This window comes from Manacus vitellinus, unplaced genomic scaffold, assembly GCF_001715985.3.
Source record: "Manacus vitellinus isolate BGI_N305 unplaced genomic scaffold, ASM171598v3 scaffold_0_pilon, whole genome shotgun sequence".
Lineage (NCBI taxonomy): Eukaryota > Metazoa > Chordata > Aves > Passeriformes > Pipridae > Manacus > Manacus vitellinus.
This window is the reverse complement of record NW_021938789.1, coordinates 42378548-42402061: the sequence shown is the minus strand read 5'-3', so window position 1 is coordinate 42402061 and position 23514 is coordinate 42378548. Positions and strand designations below refer to the sequence as shown.

The window sequence follows — 23514 nt, the reverse complement described above, 5'->3', positions numbered from 1 at the left end:
CCTATGCACTGTACTGTGTTTCTAAATGCTCTACTGAATTCTAGATTAGTGATGTAAATACCCTGGTTTATTATATCAAAACTATATTAATGTGGAAGACGAACAAGTAAGTACAGAGATGACTCCAGAAGTTTGATCTCATTCTGCACTAAAATCCATGGAAAACTTACCACCAAAATAATTTTGTAAGCTTAATATAGGGCAAACTTTTCCAAATGAAGTGAGATTTCAAGATGATAAATTTCAGGCTGACAGTAGTAATCACCTTTGCTCTCTGATTTTTCTTTGTCAAGATTGTCATGAAGTCAAACTTCCCAAGTCAGCAGCATTACCCAGGTAACTTCAAGCACAGATCCCTGTGAGCCTGTTAGGGAGTCAGGGCTGATACGTAGGTGTGGGCAGCAGTCTTGTTTCAGACTGTGGTGTTCTTTTTTCTGAATAAAATCCATCAGGAAAGCCATACTCTCTCTTGAGAATTAAACTGCTCCAAGTGTTGATAAAATAAGAAAAAAAAAATCCTCACCACCTCGAGTTTTCAAAGCTCCTACTCTGTTTTTGTTAAGCAGGATCCCTTCTTCAATCCCTTTCCTGAACCTAACCTAATGCAAGGCTTCGTGCAAGGCTCCTGGCATGCGGAAGTGCTGTATTTCATCCTAGCACTTGCTGCATTATGCCCTCGAGATAATTCTCTGTAAATAATCCTCTGGGTTATTTACTAATTATTATTAATTAATTAATGAGTCTATTATTAAGAGCACAAGACATAGATGTAGATGTGTACCTAATTAATAGTGGTGATCATCGGCACAGCTAAGTCCTTGGCACAGTTCTGAAAATGAGCTGCTGAGTCTAAATTTCATTGACTGAATTATACAAAAAAGCAGGTACCAGAAAAAAATTAATCTGAACCTGTGGTTGAATCATCACAGCAATAAGGAGTTTGTCAAAGTAACTGAGATTTGACCTGTTTTAAATACTTCATATTTTATTTAGGTGGACACTTACTTTAGTCTAGTCGTGATTAGATGTGCAATGTCCGATCTTTCTGGATTCTATTATTCCCCAGCTATTTCTGAGCAACACTTAGGCTGGATGCCCTTGCAGAACAATAGGAGGTATTGGGAAGTAACAGCTCATTTTCAAAACAACAAATTCCTTGCAGCTTTAAAGCTTTCTGCTAAGAAGAAAATAATGTGCTGACCTATGTATGTAACAGCTACAAAACTTTTTGATGAATACTTGAAATATGTCAAGACTAGTTAAGTATCTTTTTTTTAAAAAATCTCCAACAGCAAAGATGACTGCACAAAGTCCTCAAGATAGGCTTATAAAGTTGCTAAACATATGGTAGACATAAAGATACTGAATGTATCAGTCTAGGAAATAATCTCATCTGTTATGTAAGAATATATTTGGAGAAGTGTAACTCAGAATTTTTTGCCTCCAACACAAAGCACATGATGAAATGTGTCTGGAATATTAGATGAGGTCTTGAATGTTTATGGATTATATAAGATTGATGGACTGTCATGAGTATATTGCCCTCAATCATACTGATAAAGCATTTCCTCCAGAGAAGCAGATATTTGTAAACTTCAAGAAGGTTTTTAATATTTTTTGTAAGACAATCCATCGGTGTCCAAAGAATAGAAACCATAGTATATGTTTTTGCCTCCTATTTCACTTCTGTCTCCTGAATCACGGATGAATATGAATTACCATTTGTATGATTAAAGCTGAATAATTAGTGTCTCCTTTAAGATAGATAGGGAGATTTTATAACACTGCCGTAGTGAGAAACATTTTAACCAAATTAAAGAGCATGCACCTTCCTTACTAGTACAAAACGTGTAGTGATAAAAGTGTTGCACAGGCTACACATCTGAAAGCCAAAATCAAGCTCAAAAACAGGTCTTTGACATCAAGGAAAAAAATAAAATAAAAAAAAAAGGAAAATAGGGAAACGTGCATTTCCAGCTTTCAGATCCTTTAGATGGTCAAGAAGTTGGACACACACTATGTCTGTCATTACCATTCAGGCTTAAATGTCCCCTTTCAGCAGTAATAGTTTAAGATGTCTATCTGTTTTCCAGTGCTCGCTATTTTCTCTCAAGATGGTATATAAACAAGATTAATCACTACACAGATTAAGAGGACTATTATGATCAATTCCTCCATTTAATAAAGATGGTCTCAGTAAAATCTCCCTAAGCACCTAGCAAAATGGTATTTCCAATAGCTGAAGAATTTAATAAGGACTGTAAGACACCAGCCTAATAAATTATGTTAATTCACAGTATTAATTACCATTTTGGTCTACTAAAAGAAATGCAGAAAATCACATTATAGTGTCATGCATGACTTTCTTAGTCTACCTTCTCACCATCTAAACAAATTTTGTATAAAGATGATATGATGTTTTCTATTTTAATTAAATAGCTAAATTGAAAACCAACCAATCCACTCTAATTTGCACAACAGCCTGTTCTACTTCAGAGTAGTGCCTTGAATGCAGCTTGTCCAACAATGAATCCATGATTATTCTGTAGAATAACCCTAATGCCCAAGGTTTTTCCTGTCAGCACAAAAAAATGCGGTCCTAATCCAGCACTAGTGAGCAGTGGCACTATGCACTATTTTTAATTGAAAAGTAAAGTCTGAAATCTGCAGGCAAAAATGTTTTCCTCCTGCTTTCACATAAACAAGTTCAAGAGTTGCAAATGCAAGTTGTAAAATTCTGTTGAAAACACATCATTTGTTATTTAGGTAACAAGACGTCTATCAACGCCAGGCACCTGTTACATAACTATGCTACAAACAACTCCTCCCAAATGGTACTGAATAATTAAGTGAACAATTACAGCAATAATCTTGCTAGTTGATTGCTTGGGAAAAAACCTTCCATCTGTCTTGTGAACTTCCTCCTATTCATTTAGCTACACAGAAAATAGTGGGTGTGCAGGAATTTCTTGCACACCTTAGTCTCTATATTTTCGCAAATCTCTCCCTCTGTGCTCACGCAATTATTGAACTGATTTACATCACAGCCATTCCTACCCCCTTTAACTACTATTTGTCAACAGCCACAGTAGGGCTGATTCTAGATCCAGATGTATGACTTCTTATGACTGCACACTCTCACAAGAAAAAATATTAATAGTTATTTTCCACAGACTAGAAGAATAGTTTATATTATAGCACATTGTTTTTCAAAGACATTTCAACTGGTAGTATGTGTGCATATCCTTTAACATAAAAGCTCATAATGCAAGAATAAAATGCTATTTTTATATACTTCTACATGCATATCTCATCTAAATTATTTACTGAAGATCAGAGGATGATGTTCAACTATTGTTTTACAGAGGTGATCGAAGAAATAGTTGAAAAAAAAGATAATTGAACCTGTAATCCCCTAGAAAAATTCTAGGGGATTAGAAATTCCCAAGTCCTTCAGATAGTTAACTAACCTGAGTGGTAACTACAGTCTACTGTTCCTACTTTGGACTATGCTGCATGTTTTGAATTTATTTCTCAGTACACGGCTCTGTAAAAATGAATCATACCTTTCTCAGATGTATTGCTGTTGAAGCTAACTGGACCTCTGCCAAGTGGCTCTGTCCTTAATACAGCAAGTCTGAAGTTGCTTTAGCACAGTTGTTTTGTTAAAGTGAGAAAGTCAAAGAGACAAAATTCTGGACTGGCAACTCCCTGGAGGTTTTAGTTAGTATGAGGTATCACCTTCTGGTTTGTTGTATATGTTGATGGTTGTATTGTTAAAGGTGACAGGCTCACAATTAAAGATTAAGAGTTCCTATCCTATTTTCACGGAGAAAATTTATTGTGAATATTTCAAATGAAAAAGGAGGGCTCCTATCTTCTAAGCTTAAAAAAAAAAAGGAAGAAAATTTTAAATTTTACAGAGCTTGGAGACTCTTTTCCTGGATAAAAACAGTTAAGTGCATACAGGAGAGAATACTCTTCTTTTTTTTGCCATTGCATTCTTATGTAATCAGATCACATTATATTTTGTCCCAGTTTATTTGTTCAATTTACACAAAATAATGAAGCCAACAAAAATTACGTTCTGCGTGGTACTGTGAACTTGAAAGTGCTGTCAATTTCTTACTGATTAGTCATTTCAAAATACCAGGTCCTCTGAAGTTAATGAGTTACAATGTCAACTCTTAAACAGATAAATACATGTGTAACTAGAACGAATATAGTTCTGGGCTGATCCTTACATAGATGAGATACTGTTGTGTTTAGCAACATCTAAATATAAATAAAGGTAAAATATAAGTACCCATACGAGATTTTTCCATTGTGGCAGTCACTTTGTAAAGAGAAGCACACAGAACATATACTTACTCTGTCTCCTTTAGGACCTGCGGGGCCATGGGGACCAACTGAGCCATCTATACCCTGCAAAAGGAAACAAAGAGGGTAAGAGCAAAGTCTTGTTCTTGCAACTCTTTAGTTTTAATAGCTGTCTTCTAGCCAAGAACTAACATGGAATCAGTCTTCACTGGCTGAAAATTCAAACTTAATTGTGGTGGGACCTAGCTGAACAAATCCATTTGGCTTTCAAAACTCCACCTATAACCTCTCCTGTTACGAGGTAAACCATCCTTCTAGTCAGATCCCTAACCTTAATCCCTAACCTTACTCAAGAAAATAAACAACCCAACTAAGGCAGCTGTCCAACCAAAAATCAAAACTAAACCGCCTTTTTAATGTTCAGAACTCCTTCTACAGAGAATTACACTATCCTTCCAACACATTTTGCCCTAAGAGTCTGTCTGAAGCCCCCTCTAATACAGCATGGAAAATGCCTGCAGCATTTGGCCTTTCTTCCTCCGTGCAGTGTGTGAGCATGGCTGGCAGAGCCCCTGGGAAGGACATGGACTCGGTAACGAAGAGTGACACAGAAAGACAAGGGACTCACCCGGGGTCCTGGCTTTCCGTCTAAGCCAGATGCTCCCTGTGTGGTTAGGTGGAAGCATGGATGATGGGTACAACACCAATGACAAGAACATGAGATTAGTAAGTGGTACTGATGAATAAACATAATTCAAACGTACAGTACAAGTTGTGACAGGGTTCTGGAATGGGTATCACATTACTACATCATTGTTAGTTAAAAATTCACATAAAACATCAGGAGCCTGATTCTGTTCTCACTTTAGTGTAACATCACTGACCCACCCCTGTCCTCACATCACAGTATATTACACCAGAATATTGTCAAGCTATAGGAGTGCTACAAACACCAGATGTTAGGGTAGTTTTGAGCCTTAATACACAAATATTTACTTTGTAATTTACTTGCATGCTTTCTAATTTGTAAATAACGACAGTACTGAATACTATACACAAAGGAAGAAAAATGTGTGTTAACTGTGATAGGAAATATTTAAGTGTAAGAATACTGCATTATGCAGCCAACAAAATCTGGATCCTGACTACAATGGCCTCATTCATTTCCAAGAGCCCCGGAGACAATCACATTTCCTGTTTTCCCAATATACTCCCAGTTCAGAGCACAGTCAAGGGCTGCAACAGCAGCACCCGGCACTCTGGGCTATGTGCCTCAGCATCCTTGGGGATGGGGTGACCCCTCGTGGATTGTGTGGGAATAACAGAGCAGCAGCGAGAGCGCTGCAGTGCGGGCAGGGCGGGAGACAACACTAGTCGGGACATAGGGAATAATCTGTGGGACACTGCCCCAGAAAAAAAACCAACCGAAACCAAAAAGAAATCCCAACTAAAAAACTCCACCCAACTCAATAAAATGAGCCATGGAACATCAAAATCTTCGACTTTGTTCCTGAAAATTACATTCAGAAGCAATAAGCAGTAGAAGACAAGATCTACGTAAATTTGAAAAACTAATAGCATATTTTGTTCTGTGTTAGAACAAACATTTCTGGAAAAAATAAAACTTTTTTCTACCTTTTAGCCATTTTCAAGGTGTTGGCTCAGGCCTCCAAAACACACTCTCTACAGAGGCGTGACTGTCAATGCGAAAATGATTTTTTTTCTCAAAATAAATTAAAACTAAAATTCTCAGTGAAGCTGACCTTTTCCAGTGGCCCTGCACATAATTCTTGAAAATATTAATCAGAGGGGTTTGTTTCTTTGGGTCACCTAAGTGTTTTTTCTCCATTTTACTGTTAACAATGTAATCACAGGGAATAATCCTTATACAACATCACAACAAAAGGAAAAATGAACTCCTTTTGTGAGAAAAAAAGTAAAGCTATCTTTTCAGCATGCCTTCAAACACATAAAGTATTTTCTATTTTATTATCCTAAATTTTAACATATTAATGTTTCCATATTTTTAGGGTTCTTCATTTCCTTCTAAGAAAAAATTTATGCCAAACACTCAGAATGGAAATTTTCTAAAGAGGGAGGAAAAAATAACAATCAGTGAAAAAAAAAATTAAATTCCCTAAACCAATTTTTAACTTTTCTCAGTTAGACCTCTCCATTTTAACTGCAGAAGGGCAACCAAAGGAAGAATAACTGAGGAGACGGAGGAAAGGGAAGATTCCTTTTCCAACGCAAACACCATGCAACACTTAAATAACAGCATGACTAATGTAATGGGGGTGATGGCATCCTTATGACACTGAAGACTCTCAACTGACACATAACAAAAAAACCAAACCTGACAGCACTGGTGTTACAGGATGATACTTCGGACAATAGCACAGATTTGGGACAAAACGAAACAAGACTTATGCTCTGCTCTAACATGGTATATTCTGTGTATGCTACTAAGTAATTCAGAGTTGTTCATCACGAGTAGAAATAAAAGTTTGTGATTTCCACTGAGATTGAATAGTTGGGTTTTTTTACTTACTGGAAGACCAAGGGGCCCTCTGTCACCCTTTTGACCTGGTTCACCCTTCAATCCTTTAAGACCATTTAACCCTGGTTCACCCTAAATGTAAAAGTATAAATGCCAAATTTTTGGTGCTATAATGGATGCTTAAGCTGGGATAGAAGAAGCCAGACTCAGAAATAGCTGCAAATTCCAGTTTGAAACAAGGACACAGATTCAACTTTCTCAGTTTTCTGGCAACTAACATACTAATATAATACTGGGCAAAAGCACCTGGGAGGTGTCTGCTGGAAATTCAAAATCTGTGTGAAAAAAACCTACAGGAAACTTGGGAGTAACGCATTTTTTTTAATCTTTTCCTAATAATTGCCACTATAGTTAGATGGTTTGAATTAAGAATGAGTTTCAGGGGGTTTTGGAAATCCCTCAAATCCCATAAACCACCCTATGCAGGTAATTCCAATTGAAAGAAAATGTTCAGAAAAATAAGCCTCAAACTGTAGGTTTCTACAGTGGGATCTCCTGAAAAGTAGATTTGGTGAGGAAGCAATACTTTTCCTTACAGCAAACTGGAATTTGCAGCAAAATCTTACATAAAGATATTTTAAACCTTTAAGCATACACAATTAAACAATAACAAATTAAAAGCAGCACAGCTTACACAATGCTAAGCTATTTGGGAGGTCCATAGTTTCTGTCTTCATACAGAGAAGTTTTAACAACATAAGAAATGGCACTTTGTCTTGTTGTGATTGTTAAATTATGCACAGGCTATTATTATATTAAACATCACTACGAGGATAACAGTGGGCTTGGAGTTGCTAATATATCATTCTCCCATAGTGAAAAACTACATCAGTATGAGGGCTGCTCGGTCAAAAAGAACACTGACCACACTTGACCCTTTTGGGAAACAGAAATACGTGGGTTCTTCATCCAGGTTGTTCCCTATGGCCTCATTCCTAGTTTTCTCTTCAATGTATTATGTTACCTTATACCATATTCATATTTTTAAAAAAATATCTCAATAGAACCTAGTCTGCTCCTTTAAGTAACTCCAGATATCATCTGTTGCTTTGCACCCTGCCTAAGTAGCCATTTCTTCATTCTTCTTCTATTTGACTCGATGTGACTTTCAGAGCAGTAGCACTGAAGCTGAAGTTTTGGAAACAGACCTGAGAAATCCCACAAAAGCCTGAGTCTCAGGCCAAAAGCCTGAGGTAAGGCAGGGCTGGTGCTAAGATGGAACAGACTTGATTCCAAAAAATGATTTATGACTCGGGCTTCTTGAGCCAAGGTAACATGAACAGTCTCATAAGGAGTCAAAACAAATTCCAAAAATTAAACAAGAAAGGCCCTCTCCTTCTCTTCCTTACTTTTTGGGAAAGGTAGATATGACTAGGGAGCCATAGTGATTCAAATGTTCATCCTGACAAGACCACTGGCCTTAACAAATGCTATGCTATAGTGTCATGCTCAATTTTAGCTTACTAGTGATTACTGAATTAAAGCACAAATTAAAATATTCAACTCTGCCAAAATTCACTTCTACCCTCCTGAGCTGTTTTCACTGAGTCCCTATAGTATATCTTTGTGTAATATGCTATGGGAACTGTTTAAATAGCATTGCAGACCTGCCTGATCAGGAATTTCAGTTTGGAAAACATGAACATACACCCATCAGTTTGTGACGGTGAACTAGCATAACATGTGAAGTAACTGCTCAGCAAAATACATGGTGCCTAAGAAGGTGAAAGGCCATGCACACTGGAAGAAGCAGGAGATACAAGAGAGCATAAATAGAGTTTATCTGACTCCATTTCCTGAGCCTGCAACATGCTTCTGTGTTCCAAAGTAATTCCAAGTACAATAGTAGCTTGCCCATAAACAGGAAACTAAATAATTCAGTGCCATATCACAAATATCAATACAGAAAAGGAACTCAGCTAATGCTGAGGAGAAATACTACTCAGAAAGAATCACAGAAAATTTAAAAAGTTTTTAAGCTGTCTGTTAATATTAAAATCTGCTTTAAGGTTTAAGAATATCAGAAACATTTATCAAATGAGACATGACAAAACATAGCTCCATGTGTTAAAGAGCGAAGCATGACACTTTGCAGACACTGAGAGTGTGACTATTCAAGACAGGTATTAATTTACCTTGGGGCCAGGAAGTCCATGAGGTCCCTGAAAATAAAGATACTATTTTTCATTACAAAAATACACCACCATTTTTTAAGGGTTTGTTGCTTTATGGGGGTGCAAGTTGCACCTATATTTTTGTAATCACAAACAAAATGCAGCTGTCAATAAAGCACCTGTAAACACCTGATTCTTAGGTTGAACCAGATCACTAGCACATCAACACTAACATAGGCAGGTGCAAGCTTTTTTCTTTACTTCCTATGAATTTTAAGACATGCAAAAAAATTTGTAAATTAGATCCCTCTCTAGTGGCCACATATTCTCATAACACTTCTAGTAAGCAGGCATTAAAGTGGCAAGAGGGCTTAAGCCCTTTCTAGCCCCACTCTTCCTCCCAAGCTTACCATAGGGCCTGGAGGACCATGTGGCCCTGGTGGTCCAGGTGGTCCTATCATCTACAGATAAAAAACAATGGCATTAAATCATGCAGAGTAAAGAACTCCTGCAAAAATACCAGAAGTCAGACTGACTCTCCTTCTGTTGGCAAGTACTCACAAAAATAGCAATGCAAGAGTGAACATTGACAGTGTATCTAGACGGTGCTTTAGGAATGGGAAGTATTTTGATTTGAAAGACAGGGTACCAAAAGTGTAGATTTGCCTGTGCCATTGGCAGCTTGCCTGTCTCCTGATTCTTATTCCTAGGGTCTACGATACACTTTAAGACACTATCAGGAAAAAAAAATCTCTGTAAAACAAACAGTACTGAGCAGGGATGCTTGAAATTTTAACATTTTATGGTATGTGCTCTTTAGTTCTCTCTTGTACTACTTAATCAAGAGAAACAGAAGAAGATGATGTGTTATTTTATCCTTCCTCAATACTGATGAATGGAAAAGATACTAAATTCAAGCTAGGCTTTGGCATATTTTCAAAATTGCCCTTTCGCTCTCCTTTTATTTAGTTTAGACCACTTATACCAAGAATTCTCAAAAGCCATTAAAATAGGTAACCAGGTTGCTCAGCATTTAGTGCATGCGTATTCTGTATTGGTTTTCTGTGTTCCTAACAAATCCATGGAAGGAATTTTATGATGATATATACAGATTAATATCACCTCTCTTCCTGGATTTAATCCCAAAGGGCTGTTATAATAACCTGCAGAGTGGCAGCAGGGATGCTAAATCAGGTCTCCAGGCTTATGCACAACCACTCTGCTACACTAGCTGCTGGTGATGGCAACAGTGGCAACAAGATGCACTTTGAAACCTAAGACAGATTCCCCCATCTGTGAAATCTCCTGAAAACTGAAAGCCTTCCTTCAAGTGAAAACAAGCAGAACAAGATGAATGAGTTTGTGAATTAATTTGTAACTAATCTTCATTTCAGAGAAAGAGACTCAGAGATGTAGGGTGCCTATCGTGTCCTGTGACAACACAGAGGAGCCTCTGATTCCTCAGAACCAAGGTCTTCTGTCACCAGTGAGAAGGTAGTTGTAGTTAACTGCTTTGAGGTCTCCTATCTTACTGTGCTCTGATAACCTTAATCACCCATATCATAAAGGTACTTTGTGGGAGATTGTTTGCTTGGTGTAGTTTTTTTTGTGTAGTTGATCTTTGGTTTTGTTGCTTTCCTTGTTTTTCTGTTTGTTTTTTAATGCCTTTGCAATGCTTTGAAAAAAATCAGGAGAATGTCTGGTCTCATAAAACTAGTCACTACCCTGGTCACACATCTGAAGTCAGTCTAGTCTGATTCTCACTGGACTTTCTGAGATTCCCAGAATATAACGTGTTGAGACATGTTACGGTTTGTGTGGGGATTTTTTTTTCCCCATTTATACTTTGATTCATTACAGACCCAGAAGGCTTTCACTGAAGCAAGCAGGACTGTTGTTCATAGTGACAGAATAGAACAGAACAGGTATAATTCCTTAAACTTAACCTGTTAAAACTTAACCTGTATTTAGCTCAATGACCAGAAGTCTGTTTATTCGCAGGAAACATCAGTCATGATGAATACGAAGTATTGTTCAGAATCAAAAGCTGGAGAACCATTGCTGGACTCCTGTGTTCATTGCAACACCACACTGAGACTTACTGAAGGACCTTGGGCACCAGGGAAACCAGCATCTCCTTTTTCACCTTTCATACCATTGGCTCCCTAAAAAATCATTAGGAAACAGCATTTATAAACAGCTTTAATCTTATTAGCAATCAATCTAGAAATGACAATATTTATTTGCAAATAATTCTAATTTTAAAAAATAATAAGATGGCACACATATAAAGGAAACCCTTTTTAAAAGTTTTGGGATTACTTTATAAATAATTGTTAACAAATGTAAAGGAATGCTTTCATATTGATAGCTATCAATTGTGGCAGGATATTCCTGACAATTCCTTAATCTGATACTCCACTCATGATATATTCTACTGTGGATACAATTTCAGAACAGTTTCTGTTTTTACTAAGAAATTTCATATATATATATATATATATATATATGAAGAATGCATCCCATAAATATTGATGCATTTTCTCTTGTTCCTCAATCTAAGTCATCTGAAATTCCTGACAAGTGTTCAAAACATAGCTCCTTTTTCCTACAAGCTACACTTGACCGAGTTGTGCCGTATATTACAAGAGAGGTACAATTCTGGACCTCTTCCCAATGCAATACTGTTTTTGACTGTAAGCGTAATGAAAAATTCTGACAATGTTACACATCCTCCTAGATTAGCTGCAGAACAAACTCACAATTTTCTCCCCAGTGCTTTCTGTCCTGTTTGCAATTTATCAGCACTGTTGGAAATTCCTGACAATGTAAGAGAGAAAAAAAAAAGTATTTTAGCTAAAATTAAGTAATTATTTTTTCATACTCACTGGCAGGCCAGGCAGTCCAATTCCTCCCTTTTCTCCAGGCATTCCAGGATCACCTGTATCTCCTTTTGAGCCCTTAAGACCCTAAAATATGGACTTATTCAGCAAGTTATGTAAAAAAACCAGAAACACCAACAGAATTCTAGCTTTGATCCTAATAAGCTGAATAAGTCACGTGCATGCATATACCTTTGCTATTACAATGTAGAAATGCAGACATTATTAGATCACAGAGTGATCTATGCAGCAACATAATAATAATCTTTATTAATTACTATCATAATAGTATTAAGTTAGATTATGAAATCTAAGTTACAGCTGGGATCATGGAAATTTCTTGAAATAACCTATGATTGCTCACGTGTTCTTCACTATGTGATTTACACATAATGTACCTGCTCTCCATCAACTCCCGGCGTTCCTGGGGATCCTGGTTCACCCTGCAAAAGATAAGATGGAGTTGCATTATCCCAGTTGTCCCAGACATTTGAGGAAAGAGGCAGGAAATTGCAATAATTAAAAACAAAAAAAGCCAGGGAATATTATTCCAAAAAACCCAACATATGTATAATTCCTATATCGAAAAAATAGCCCTGCTGATTAAGACTTCAGAAACTTTGGGTTGCATAAAGACCAGACAAGTGCATAAAAAGAAATGACAAGAAGACAAAATCCCAGGATTGAAAAGACCCCAATCCAATGGAAACTTTGCCCACTACCACAACGAATGTGGAATCATGGCTCTCAACTTATGTAAGGTACACAGAGACTTCATCTTTTCTTTCCCTGACTAATATGAATCATCCAGTGAAAGAGTTCACATTCACAACACTGTCCTACGACCAGTTCCTGAGAAGCATTCTCTAAGGGAGCAAATAACACTGATGGGTAGAGTCTATGATATCAGAAACAAACTCTCATAGTGTTGAATTCTGCTTTATGTTATGGATTTTGAATGGAAATGCTCATCTATATGAAGGAATACAACCTCCTCCACCCTCCAACTCCTCTGTGTTTTACAATATACTCCGGGCTGCAGAAATGCTGGGTAGATGATAACACAAAAAGCAATTTCTGCACACTTAACTGTGTATTCTATTATCAATTTTCACATAGAAGAATGAACTTTGTTTCTCACAATTTCTCAAAACAATGAACATGTGTATTGTGATGTACCTCCATATGAAAGATTGGATGAAGTCTAAAACTGAAATGTCTAGTTTTGTTGTTGAAGACGCACATATTTGCTCTTGAAAGAGCTTAGAGACACTGAGGGAACATGCGATATCTAGTATTTAAGAAATAGAGAAATATAGCAATTAATTTAAAAGCAATTTAGAGAGAGTCCACTAACTGCAACACTTTTTTTTTTAAAGTGTAAGCAAATTTATTATTTAGATTTTATAGAACAGTGCAGCATATGGTATTCATTGCCTCTGTGTGGGCTGCTCACTAACCCTTCTGGTATACGTACAGAACCAGCCAGGTGGTATTAGCAGGCCTGGTTTTCCAGCCAGGCTCCTGCCCACAGGCTCCTGTTTTAATTTTTACCAACGTTAGAAAATACTGTACTTATTTGGGTGGGTACCACCATGACAAAAGCTGCATTCACATCCACTCATACTGCGTCCAGTGGTATCTTGCACACAGTTTTGCCTACCTCATTCCCACTCAGCCAGAAGTGAGGCATAGGAGCCACTGTCTGGTTGTGCGGCTACTTTGCAATGTCCTAAGAATCAGCCTCAGTGCAGACCCCTGAGTTAGATGCTTCTGCACACTTTCGGTACTAATTAATTTTTCTGGCTCTTAGTTGAGCATCTGTGTGTGGCAACCAATCAAAGCACCTATTCTGGAAAGCTACAGTTAAAGAATCTGGGATACAAAGTTGGAAACATGCCATATTTGGTAAAATTACAGTTAAATAAGCTGTACCAGAAAGCTCCTTTTACCTGTGTGCATACATCATTTGAAAAAACAAAACACTCCACCCTTAAGATACAATGGGTAAAATAAGGAAGATCACCTTTGGCCCTTGCAGCCCTTGGGGTCCTGGTGGTCCTGGTGGTCCCTAAACAGAACATATAAACCTCTCAGCTTTTAAATAAATTCCTGAAGAACTTGCCATGTAAGCACAGGGTGAATGTTAATACAGCCACTGTAACAAAATGGGTTAGATTTTGAACACAAGGGGAACCAAGACCATTTATGGACAAGTTGTTAATCTATGACAACTCTCCAACAACCAGAAGGGTACCACAAAAAACAGCGTTAAAAGAACAGTTCAGGTCATATTTTATCATAAAGTCCTCTGCTCCTATTGAGGAAATGGCAAAGCTCCTCTTAACTGAAGGAAGACCAAAACTCACCTCAGCCACATTTGACAGCTCTCACAGCCTGACTCAAAACAAGTGAAGATCAGGAGAAATCTCCAACCGATTGCAAAGAGGATTCTGCTAGAAGATGTCAAGTGCATTTGGGGATACCCAGTACTTTGTGAAAGTGCCATGGAGTAATTTCTGTCATTTCTACCTCAGATTGTGGACACAGTGCCACGTATCAAATACTGGTCTGGATGGTGCATAGTGAGGATGCTTTAAAAAACCCCCACAACAACATTTAAAAATCCCCTGAATTAACATAAAGAAAGGGTATGTACAGATGGGAAAATACGACTAACAGCAATCTTGCAGCGAAGAACTTGAAACAAAAAAGAAGAATAAAATAATCTGTTTATACCAAGTCTGCAGCTTTAAGGAGTGGCTGAACCTGCAGGACTATATGCATCTCCTATGTGGTGTCACTATTCTCAGATACTGTGTCTGGCTGGATGCAGCTAAACCTCCTACAGAAATTGACTGGAGTAAGAAGACTGAAGTCTTCAGTTGTCCACACATTTGGGGACAGGTCCTGGAAATTTTAACTTTATTTCTGAGATCTGATAAGATGGGAAAACAGAATTCCTCATACTTGGGCTTTCTACTTAACTTATTTATAGTAAGTAAAGTAACTGAGGCAAGCTTTCTTTCCAGAAAACGTTTATTTTTCATCTGGTTTGAAAACTCCTAAATGAAATTTCTTCACAAGCCAATTTGAAAGAACTGAATTTCTAACCTGAAAATAAAGTTGTTTGGTACTCAAATCCTGCTTCATGTTTTCACTTGACTCCCAGGTAGACACCCACAGAGAGAACATACACCAAAAATTCCAAAGCAGCTGTCTGCCTAGATGTGTACATAAAGTGCTGAGTTCTTTGTTTTCCTGGTTTCTTGGTTAAGTAAACTTAAGTTTTGCCATTAATTCAGCAGGAGCAGAATCAATTCCATTGTTGGGTGGCTTTCAACAATGGGTTTTCTGTTATGGGAACACCAAACAAACAAATAAATACATGCTATGATGAACCATATGACATCCAATGAAGACACGTCCTGAGCTAGCAGAATTATGAACATGTTGCAACACAAAGGAGAAGTTTTACAACACACCGTAAGTCATGCAATAGGAATTACCGTGACAGTCAGGGTGGCAATCCTCTGTTGGCAAAATGCATTAACAGGAGACATCATTAGCAGAATTAAACAATTACATAAATTATTCTGCTTGCTAAAGTTATAATCGTCACAGAACCTATGCTGAATCTGGGAGAGATCACACCTCCAAAAACATGAATAAAACTCCTGTTATTTTTAACTCTTGGTATTGTACTAGCTTCTTGGCTTCCATGGAGATTAGGGTTTTACATAGGTGAAAACTGCAGGCTTTTGTGCAACTTAAGAGATCAAATTAATGATGACTAAATAGTAGAATCATAGCATAGTTTTTTAAATTTTTTAGGGAAACGTGATGAGTTGGTGTCATAAGTTGACTAAAAGACTAGCCCAATGCTTTGTAATGTCTGCAGGTTTTGCACTAATGTTTAATTAATAGAAACAATTCCTAGAGTGGAGATATAAGACTGATTTTCATATAGAAATGCAGTTAAAAATCCCAAAATGCCAGTTCACAACCCACCTAAACACACTACAATTCTGCTTTAAATGTTTGGAAAGACAAAAGATATTTTAATCATGGAAGGAGGCAAAATATCTTGACCTAACACTATTTTTTTGCCAAAGGATTTAAAGGCAAGTGAAAATATGTTTAAAACTCATTTAAATGCTTTTCTATATTTTTAAACAGAGTAAAACCTCGAAATACTGCAGCTTGCACATGCTTTCCTTTTGTTTGTGAAGAACTTACTGGTCTACACGAAACAAGAAATATTTTGCTTTACTTATTTTTTTTTATGTGCAAATAAAGGTTTGCAGATCTTCTATTTTAAGCTTTAAAAGAATCTTCATGTCAATGCAACAATACATACTGTTGGCAAGAATCTGGAACCTGCTTAACACAAAGTACTTGAAAAAAATGTTCTCTAACACATGGCTTTAATATACTCATACCCTTTGTATTTTAACATATTAATGGAAACATATCAAGAACTCTAAAGATACTGAAAAGTTCAGTTTATCTAGATATGAAAATCTAAAATAACCATTGCAAATTACTGTTTACTCATTCTCACTAACAGATTCCTTTACAGTAGAAGGTTTTTTAATATCTAATGCTGTAGTTCCTACAAATGTTATATTTTCGAAGCTACTGCTTTTTGCCCTGGGAAATTCTGCAGAGTAAGTCCAAGGAGCAATTATGATAGAGATATAAATTTTGTATGTGATCTTCCAAGTGAAAGCCACATACTCTCAGCAGGGGTCTTGCTGGGACTATGATGACAATTTTAGGATTGCAATTTTCAGTGCTGATGGACTAAGACATTCTCCACTGACACATGAGATGGAATAGGAGGCAAGAGGCAAAGTAACTGAATTGCTAGACTGCATGATGATTTATTATTGAATTATAAAAAATAGCCAGGCAGCCCAGAACTTGCAATCTCTTGTCAACTTCTTAAATCAGCAGGGCAAATTATGTGCAAGTTCTCAGTCAGTGCTGAGCACTGGACGTTCTCATATACTTCCATGAGAAAACTGCAAATCTCAGAGAATTTGGCACCAAGAGGCTTAGAAATGGGTGTTTGCCATCTGAAAGGACTGAGCTGGATTTGGCAAGCATATTTTCAACTGATCCTGTATAATCTTACTTACACCCTCCCTGCACAGCCATTCCCATTAATATCAATTATTTGTTGCCCTGAATCAGAGGGTGATGACATTTGAAATGATTTGCAATGGGATAAAGGCTTCCTAATATGTTTCAACCACTGTGAAAGGCTTTAGTCCCTTTTTAAGGTTTCTTTATGTGCTGCAGGTTTTCTGAGGAAGCTTGAAAGTAACACTGGTGCCAGAGTTAAGATACAAAGACAGAATACAGGAGATACAGGGGCTAAAGCCCCTGGTAAATCTGTGTCTGGTAATATACAACAATAATTTCAGGCTACTTTAGGCATGTAACTCAGAGAGTGGACTGAAAGTTGTGTGCCTGAATTCCCTTACAAGCAAACCAAATGAGACAAATATAATGCAGAGCCTCACAATATGCCTCTGCAGACTTCCCCATAGATACCAATTACAATGAAAGAGTGGACTTCGCCTTAACAACATACAGGCTTTTAGATTTTAGTAAAGGCAATGAGATTTTTTTTGTTTTCCAAAAGGGTCTTGAAAACATGGTCAGACATTTACCCACTCCCACTGAGTAAATGCAAAAAAAAAAGTTCATCGGCTCCAGTGAGAAAGTGATCAGATACACAATGAGCCAAATCCAGTCTTCAGTTGCACATAAGCAAGTCATTCACTTCAGTGGAGTTATACTGCACAGAATTTGCATCTGAGTATACTGCCATGTAAATCACCTTGACTGCAATGACATATGTCATCTTGGTCCTTTGCTTTTATGCAAACACTCATTCATTCTTTTTGTAACCCCACTTTAATCCTCCACACTTTTCTGCACACCAGTCAAAATAGGTTTTCCAGAAATGAATAAGTGAGAAGACCGGTGCTTGCTCTATTTAACATACTCAAGTTGCTGATTGAATCCACAGCTTGCTAATGGAACCACGTTATATGGTTTCCAAATCTCAAATATTCTGCTCTTTGCATTTTATAGGAAGAGGAAGAGAAAAACAAGGAAAAAAAGAAAGACCAATATTATACTACATGAATTGAAAAGCAGACACTTCTGTTGAACCTGTGTATGTGGTTTATTACATGAATTCAGCACTAAACACCAGAGCCAGCAATGAATCAGCTTTATCCTCATTAGATGATGTCAATATTCTCCAGGGGACATGAAACCAATTCACTCAGCTAAATTTTATCAAGGAAACAGTTTGTCTAACACCAAACAGAAAACCTGGTTTCCAAATATAGAAAGTGATTGCTGACTAATAAGCTCAACAATTTTGCACACAAGACATATTCAAGGTTTATGCAAAAGAGAAATACAATGCTGTCCAACTGCTTTTTCCCACACCAGACTAAGCCAATCCAGCCTTATGTTTGCATACCTGCAGAGCTTCATGGATATTGCCATTATAATCAATTATCTCTGTCGCACCTTGATCACCCTTCTGTCCAGGTGGTCCCTGTAATACATTTTCCATAAAAATTTTGAGACAACTGCCAAAGACTATTCTAGACTCTTAACCACTGACACATGCTTTAACTTGATTGTGTGGTGTTGGAATCTTACTGTACTTACAACATACTACTACAAAACACAAAGATTAGCATTAAAATTAAGATTGTTTTAAAAAAGAAACAAACTTTTTTAAAAAAAAAGATAAATAAGCAGGTCAGTACACAGTGACGTGTGCTGCAGTGGGAAAGCAAATATATGAAACTTTCAAGGGGAAATATTTAAGCAGTTTGATACTCTAGTTCTGTATTGGTTGTGAACAATGTCAGAACATCTGGCACGTAACATCCAGCCCACAAACTGTGAACAGGAGACTTGCAGTTGGGATGTTAGTCATATTAAAGGCCAGTTAGCAACACACGTTCCAACAGAGTCTAGTGCCCAATTTCATCTCGAGTTTTAACTAGAGTCACTGCTACAATTTCAGGTCATGTGAACTGAATCTAAGAGTATAATACAAAGAGCTGTGATGAAAAGTAGACTTACTCGCGGACCTGCAGATCCTGTGTCACCTCTGTCACCTGTATCACCCTATGTAAAAATGATATTTGAAAACAGATATGCCATTTAACAATATACCATGTAGTTCTTCCCTTTCAAATATGTTTTCTTATATAAACTGGTTTAAAGGGCTGGCCTCTCATTCTAAACAGAATGTGGATCTTAATGAAAAGAAAAATCAGTGTAATGATAAACTTGACAATTATGAACTTAGTTCTGTGTGAATTATTAGAGTGTTGTATTGGTATGGAGTAAGAAATACCGAGGAACAAAATAAAGACAGATTACCAATTCAGTAATTTATATAACGTCCCTCTTCTAAATGACATTATTATCAAAAGCTTGAAGAAACACTAGAGAAATTAAATCACTCAGTCTGAAAACAGTCGACAACTTCTTCAAAGGTGTGTTTCAAAATGTATAACTTTTCTTTCTGTGATCATGACTCCACTTTCTCAACTTTCCCGCTCTGAGTCATTGCCTCCCCTACAAGCACAACATTACTGTCAGCATTACAGTTTCTTGACTCCCTTTCTGTGAAAGGCTTAAGATCACTGCCAACTTACACATAGCTTTTTCTTCCTATTACTAGTATGTTTGAAATGATGGAGGGAATTTCAAACATATATGCATTCATAACCCAGCATTCATAATTCATTTCACAGTCACTTTCACAGCAAGATCTTATGTTTTTATATTACTTGAAATTAATATGGGTAAGAATGCAACTTTCGCTCCTGTTAAAATCTAGAGAACTTTGGTAAAGTCATGGAAGAATGACTAATTCACCAGAGAATGACTAATTCACAAAACACATAGAAAACAGAAAATTTTCATAGGGCTAATGAAGACATATGGAGAGCAGGCTGGTGGCAGGGCATAATCAAGGTTGTGCTATCCGCCTTTCCTTTCAGTGTTGCCTTGGCAGCAGCAAGTGAACATGCCATTGAACTATTAAAAAATGAAGTTCTCAACCACTAGACTGACTTCCGTGGGCTAGATTTTCATGACAGGTATGCAGGTAAAATGAAAATTGTATATGATTTTTTGATAAAAAGGAAATCAAAAGGCATATCTTTATAATTTTGGCACCTGTGGGAGGTGCCCAGGTAGTACAGCCAAACGAGAGGCTGATTTACTCTTATACTCTCACTCTGATACTTTAATCCCTTGATTAGTTTTCCAATGCTTCTTTCTGGAGAGAATAAATGAGCTTAAATGGCACTTATTTAGTCATCTCCTTAAGCACTTAAGGTCACTCTTCAAGGACATTACAAGTACTGCAAAAAGTATCATACCGGCCTACATTGTCTTGTCACCTTTATTCTGACAGACTCAATAACCGCCTAAACAAATATATTTTCATTTTGCTTTTACTTTGAAGGAATCCAGTGGGCACAGAATTTGCACAGCAGATAAAGTAACAGAAAAAACATACATTTTATCTCTCCACATATGTGAACCAGCTATATCTATTGAGAGACAGGTGGATAGATAGATATACTCAAAGTAGAGTATTTCAAGTAGTAAAACAGCAATGCAACTGACAGCTCTTGCCTTTGTAGGACTTCTGATCATCATGTCTCAGCCTGCAGTACTGGGGATAGCACTGATTCGTAACTCACCAAAGTGTGGATCCACAAAGTTATATAATAGCACAGTCAGGTGTAGGGTCCTGGCATGTGGGAGGACTAACCCACATCAGTTACACAGAGAGAAACCAAGTTGCATGAGGAAAACCAGAGCAGAGTGGAATGGATGTTATAACAGAAAAAGGATTAGAATCACAGTGTTCAAAACACATAAGTTTTGACTTCAATAGCTAAATTTGGAAGTCAGAAGATTTCACTTATAAAGAACACTGCAGATTGTTACATGTTCTTTTAAAAAGATAAGCAAAGTTTCTCTGAAATGTTACAAATAATCGATCCTAAAAATCATCATGTTAATTACTCCACTAAAGACAGTTTCTTTACTACTAACCTTTGACCCTTTTGGGCCTCTAGATCCAGGTTCACCTGTTTTCCCCTGTTTGAAGGAAGATAGGAGAGAAATCATAGAGAAATGGGAGCGCAGAGAAAAAGAAATTAGTAATTACTAACTACAGTATGGAACACCAGAAATACTTCATTTGATATTACCAAGATAATGAATCTGTAAAGGCACTAAATTTAATAGCGCCCAGATTAATATATTCTTTAACACCAGAGTGCAAAGGCCACAGATTCTATCCTTCCAAAGGAAAAGTAATATTGATGTTAGTAAACAGCAGGCATCATTAACAGTGGTTTTCAGGAATGGCCTTTGTCATTCCATAGCTCCTGAGAAATGATAGCCAAAAGATAGAGAAGATAGTTAAATATTCTAATATAAGGAGATTAAAACAGAGTGTTATCACAACTTCTTTTCCCAACTGTTCAGCTGGATACAAACTAACAGGCCAAGGAGCACAGAATTGGCCCTATTATTTTCAAGATGCATTAGGAAAGAAAGACTTGACAGTATTGACACAGAGGGAAATATTAAGACACCACTAAAATGTAGTTAGACTGATCTCTTTCTCAGAGAGTTAGAAAACAGCATGCAAAATGGATTTTCTCTGCATTCAATAGCTACACTGGTCAAAGAGTTCAAACACTGATGCTGAAAGTTAGGGACCTGGAGGTCAGGACTTCAGCTGGAAAGAATTAGGCCAATTTCATGACAGTGTATGTAGGTAGTGCCTTTACTTTGTAGACCAAATAAGAATCCATTCAGACTGCAGTTCCACAGCTGTGAACACAAAACTGCCATTGTCTTCTGGACTGAAGTAGAGTATTTGGCAGCATTTCCACTTAGAAGCTCACTCACCAAGTTTTGTTCTACTTCTCAGCAGGAAAAGATGTATTCATAAGGTATAAAACTAACAAAACATTTCCATTATAAAATCAGACTGACCTTTGGTCCAGGGACTCCAGGCTCACCTCGCTCACCCTTCCCAACAGGGCCCGCCTCTCCTCTGTCACCCTATTGCAACAGACACACATATATGGAAAATACTGGGCAGTCTTTAGCATGACCAAAGAAACAAAGCCAACAGAAGAAACAGAGGTTTACTTTATCTGTATTTTCAGCCTGGTGTGTAGTATCAAAATTCTAATTCCTGCACACACTTTCAAGCCATTTTTTTAAAATACATAATATTTATGAAAATATAGTTTCTTTAGTCATGTATATTCTGGCTCTTGAACAAGTCAGTTTTGGATTCTAACATGAAAAAAGGGTATTTACTGACGTAAGTTATGAGACATCTCCCTTCAAACTTTTTGAGGGTACCTATATATATATATATATATACACACATACATACATACATATATATGGATCTATCTCAAAGCACTGCTCCATTAACTATGACTTTCCACATTTACCTCCATTAGTACAGTCTCAGTCTCTACTACTTGCTTAGGAAGTCGAATTTGACATCAGCTCTAGGGGCTTCGCATCAGAGTGCTGACCACCCTTACCTTTGTTCCTGGTAGCCCTGGTAAGCCAGGTTCTCCTTGAGGACCAATGAAACCTGGTTCGCCCTTTAAAAATACGAGAGGAATGTTAGTTTATTCATTTAGCAGTATGTAATTACAGTAACACTAGTTTATTTTGAATAGTATTTTCCCCTGTATTGCTTACAGCTGTCCAGCTGTGACGCAACAGTTATACAGAAGTACTTTTCATCATGGGTTACTTTCATCAGCATAAATTCTTGTAGCAAGCCATCACACAGCACATGAAATGCAAATGAAGCAGAAGGTGTCAAACATGTTTTTTAATGAGGTTAAGGACTGTTAATATGCAACCTGGTCTGTAGCGTAACACACTCAACTAATCAAAGCAAGTCTGAAGGCAGGAAGAGGGTTCTGAGCATTCCAAAACTTAGAAAGGGACAGTTCATTTCAGTCACGTGTAGCTTTCTATTGCAGCACATGAATAGATGGGCAGACATGGTAAGTGTATGATAAAGCAATGACAAATGGAGAGGCCAGATGGTACTGTTGTAATGTGTTAAAACTCCTTTCAAGTCAGAGACTTGAAGCACCATGATATTCTCCCTCCTCACTCTGACAGTAAAATACTTCAGTTCTCTGCACCCAGACATCTCTGGTTGTGAACAGCTGGGAATGAGCCACAGCTCTCCTCATTCTCTCTGTGTTCTGTCCCCTTCCTTCACATTCATTTGTACAAACAGAACAGACAAATAGCAGGAATCAAGCAGAGCTGCAGCAGAAACAGCACTGAGCCATTGAGTAAGGCCATATTTTATTATCTATCTCCATGCCTGAAGAGGGACAATGGAAGATTAATAAGCCATATGCTTTCCTTCACAAACTCCCCTGAATAAGGTTTCCTGCTAATTAATCTTGCATTTTTTCCACATAAATTTGAATCAAGAAGATACGCTCACAAGCTATTATAAATTTTAAAATCAGCAGTGTAACCCAATTAATACTAATTTATTAGC

At 37.3% G+C, this 23514-nt stretch overlaps 1 protein-coding gene across 1 annotated transcript in view; it reads right to left on the bottom strand.

The window, feature by feature from the left end:
• The window catches only part of COL25A1 (collagen type XXV alpha 1 chain), a 306323-nt gene that overhangs the window by 10615 nt on the left and 272194 nt on the right, over positions 1 to 23514 (bottom strand). The window contains exons 18-32 of the mRNA XM_029959490.1: positions 22523 to 22585; positions 21954 to 22022; positions 21000 to 21044; positions 19002 to 19046; positions 18385 to 18462; positions 15386 to 15409; positions 13903 to 13947; positions 12275 to 12319; positions 11883 to 11963; positions 11097 to 11159; positions 9405 to 9455; positions 9016 to 9042; positions 6872 to 6952; positions 4949 to 4984; positions 4372 to 4425 (exon numbers count right to left, since the gene is read on the bottom strand). Of these exons, the coding sequence (XP_029815350.1) occupies positions 4372 to 4425; positions 4949 to 4984; positions 6872 to 6952; positions 9016 to 9042; positions 9405 to 9455; positions 11097 to 11159; positions 11883 to 11963; positions 12275 to 12319; positions 13903 to 13947; positions 15386 to 15409; positions 18385 to 18462; positions 19002 to 19046; positions 21000 to 21044; positions 21954 to 22022; positions 22523 to 22585 (807 nt within the window). The remainder of the gene's footprint in view (positions 1 to 4371; positions 4426 to 4948; positions 4985 to 6871; positions 6953 to 9015; positions 9043 to 9404; positions 9456 to 11096; positions 11160 to 11882; positions 11964 to 12274; positions 12320 to 13902; positions 13948 to 15385; positions 15410 to 18384; positions 18463 to 19001; positions 19047 to 20999; positions 21045 to 21953; positions 22023 to 22522; positions 22586 to 23514) is intronic.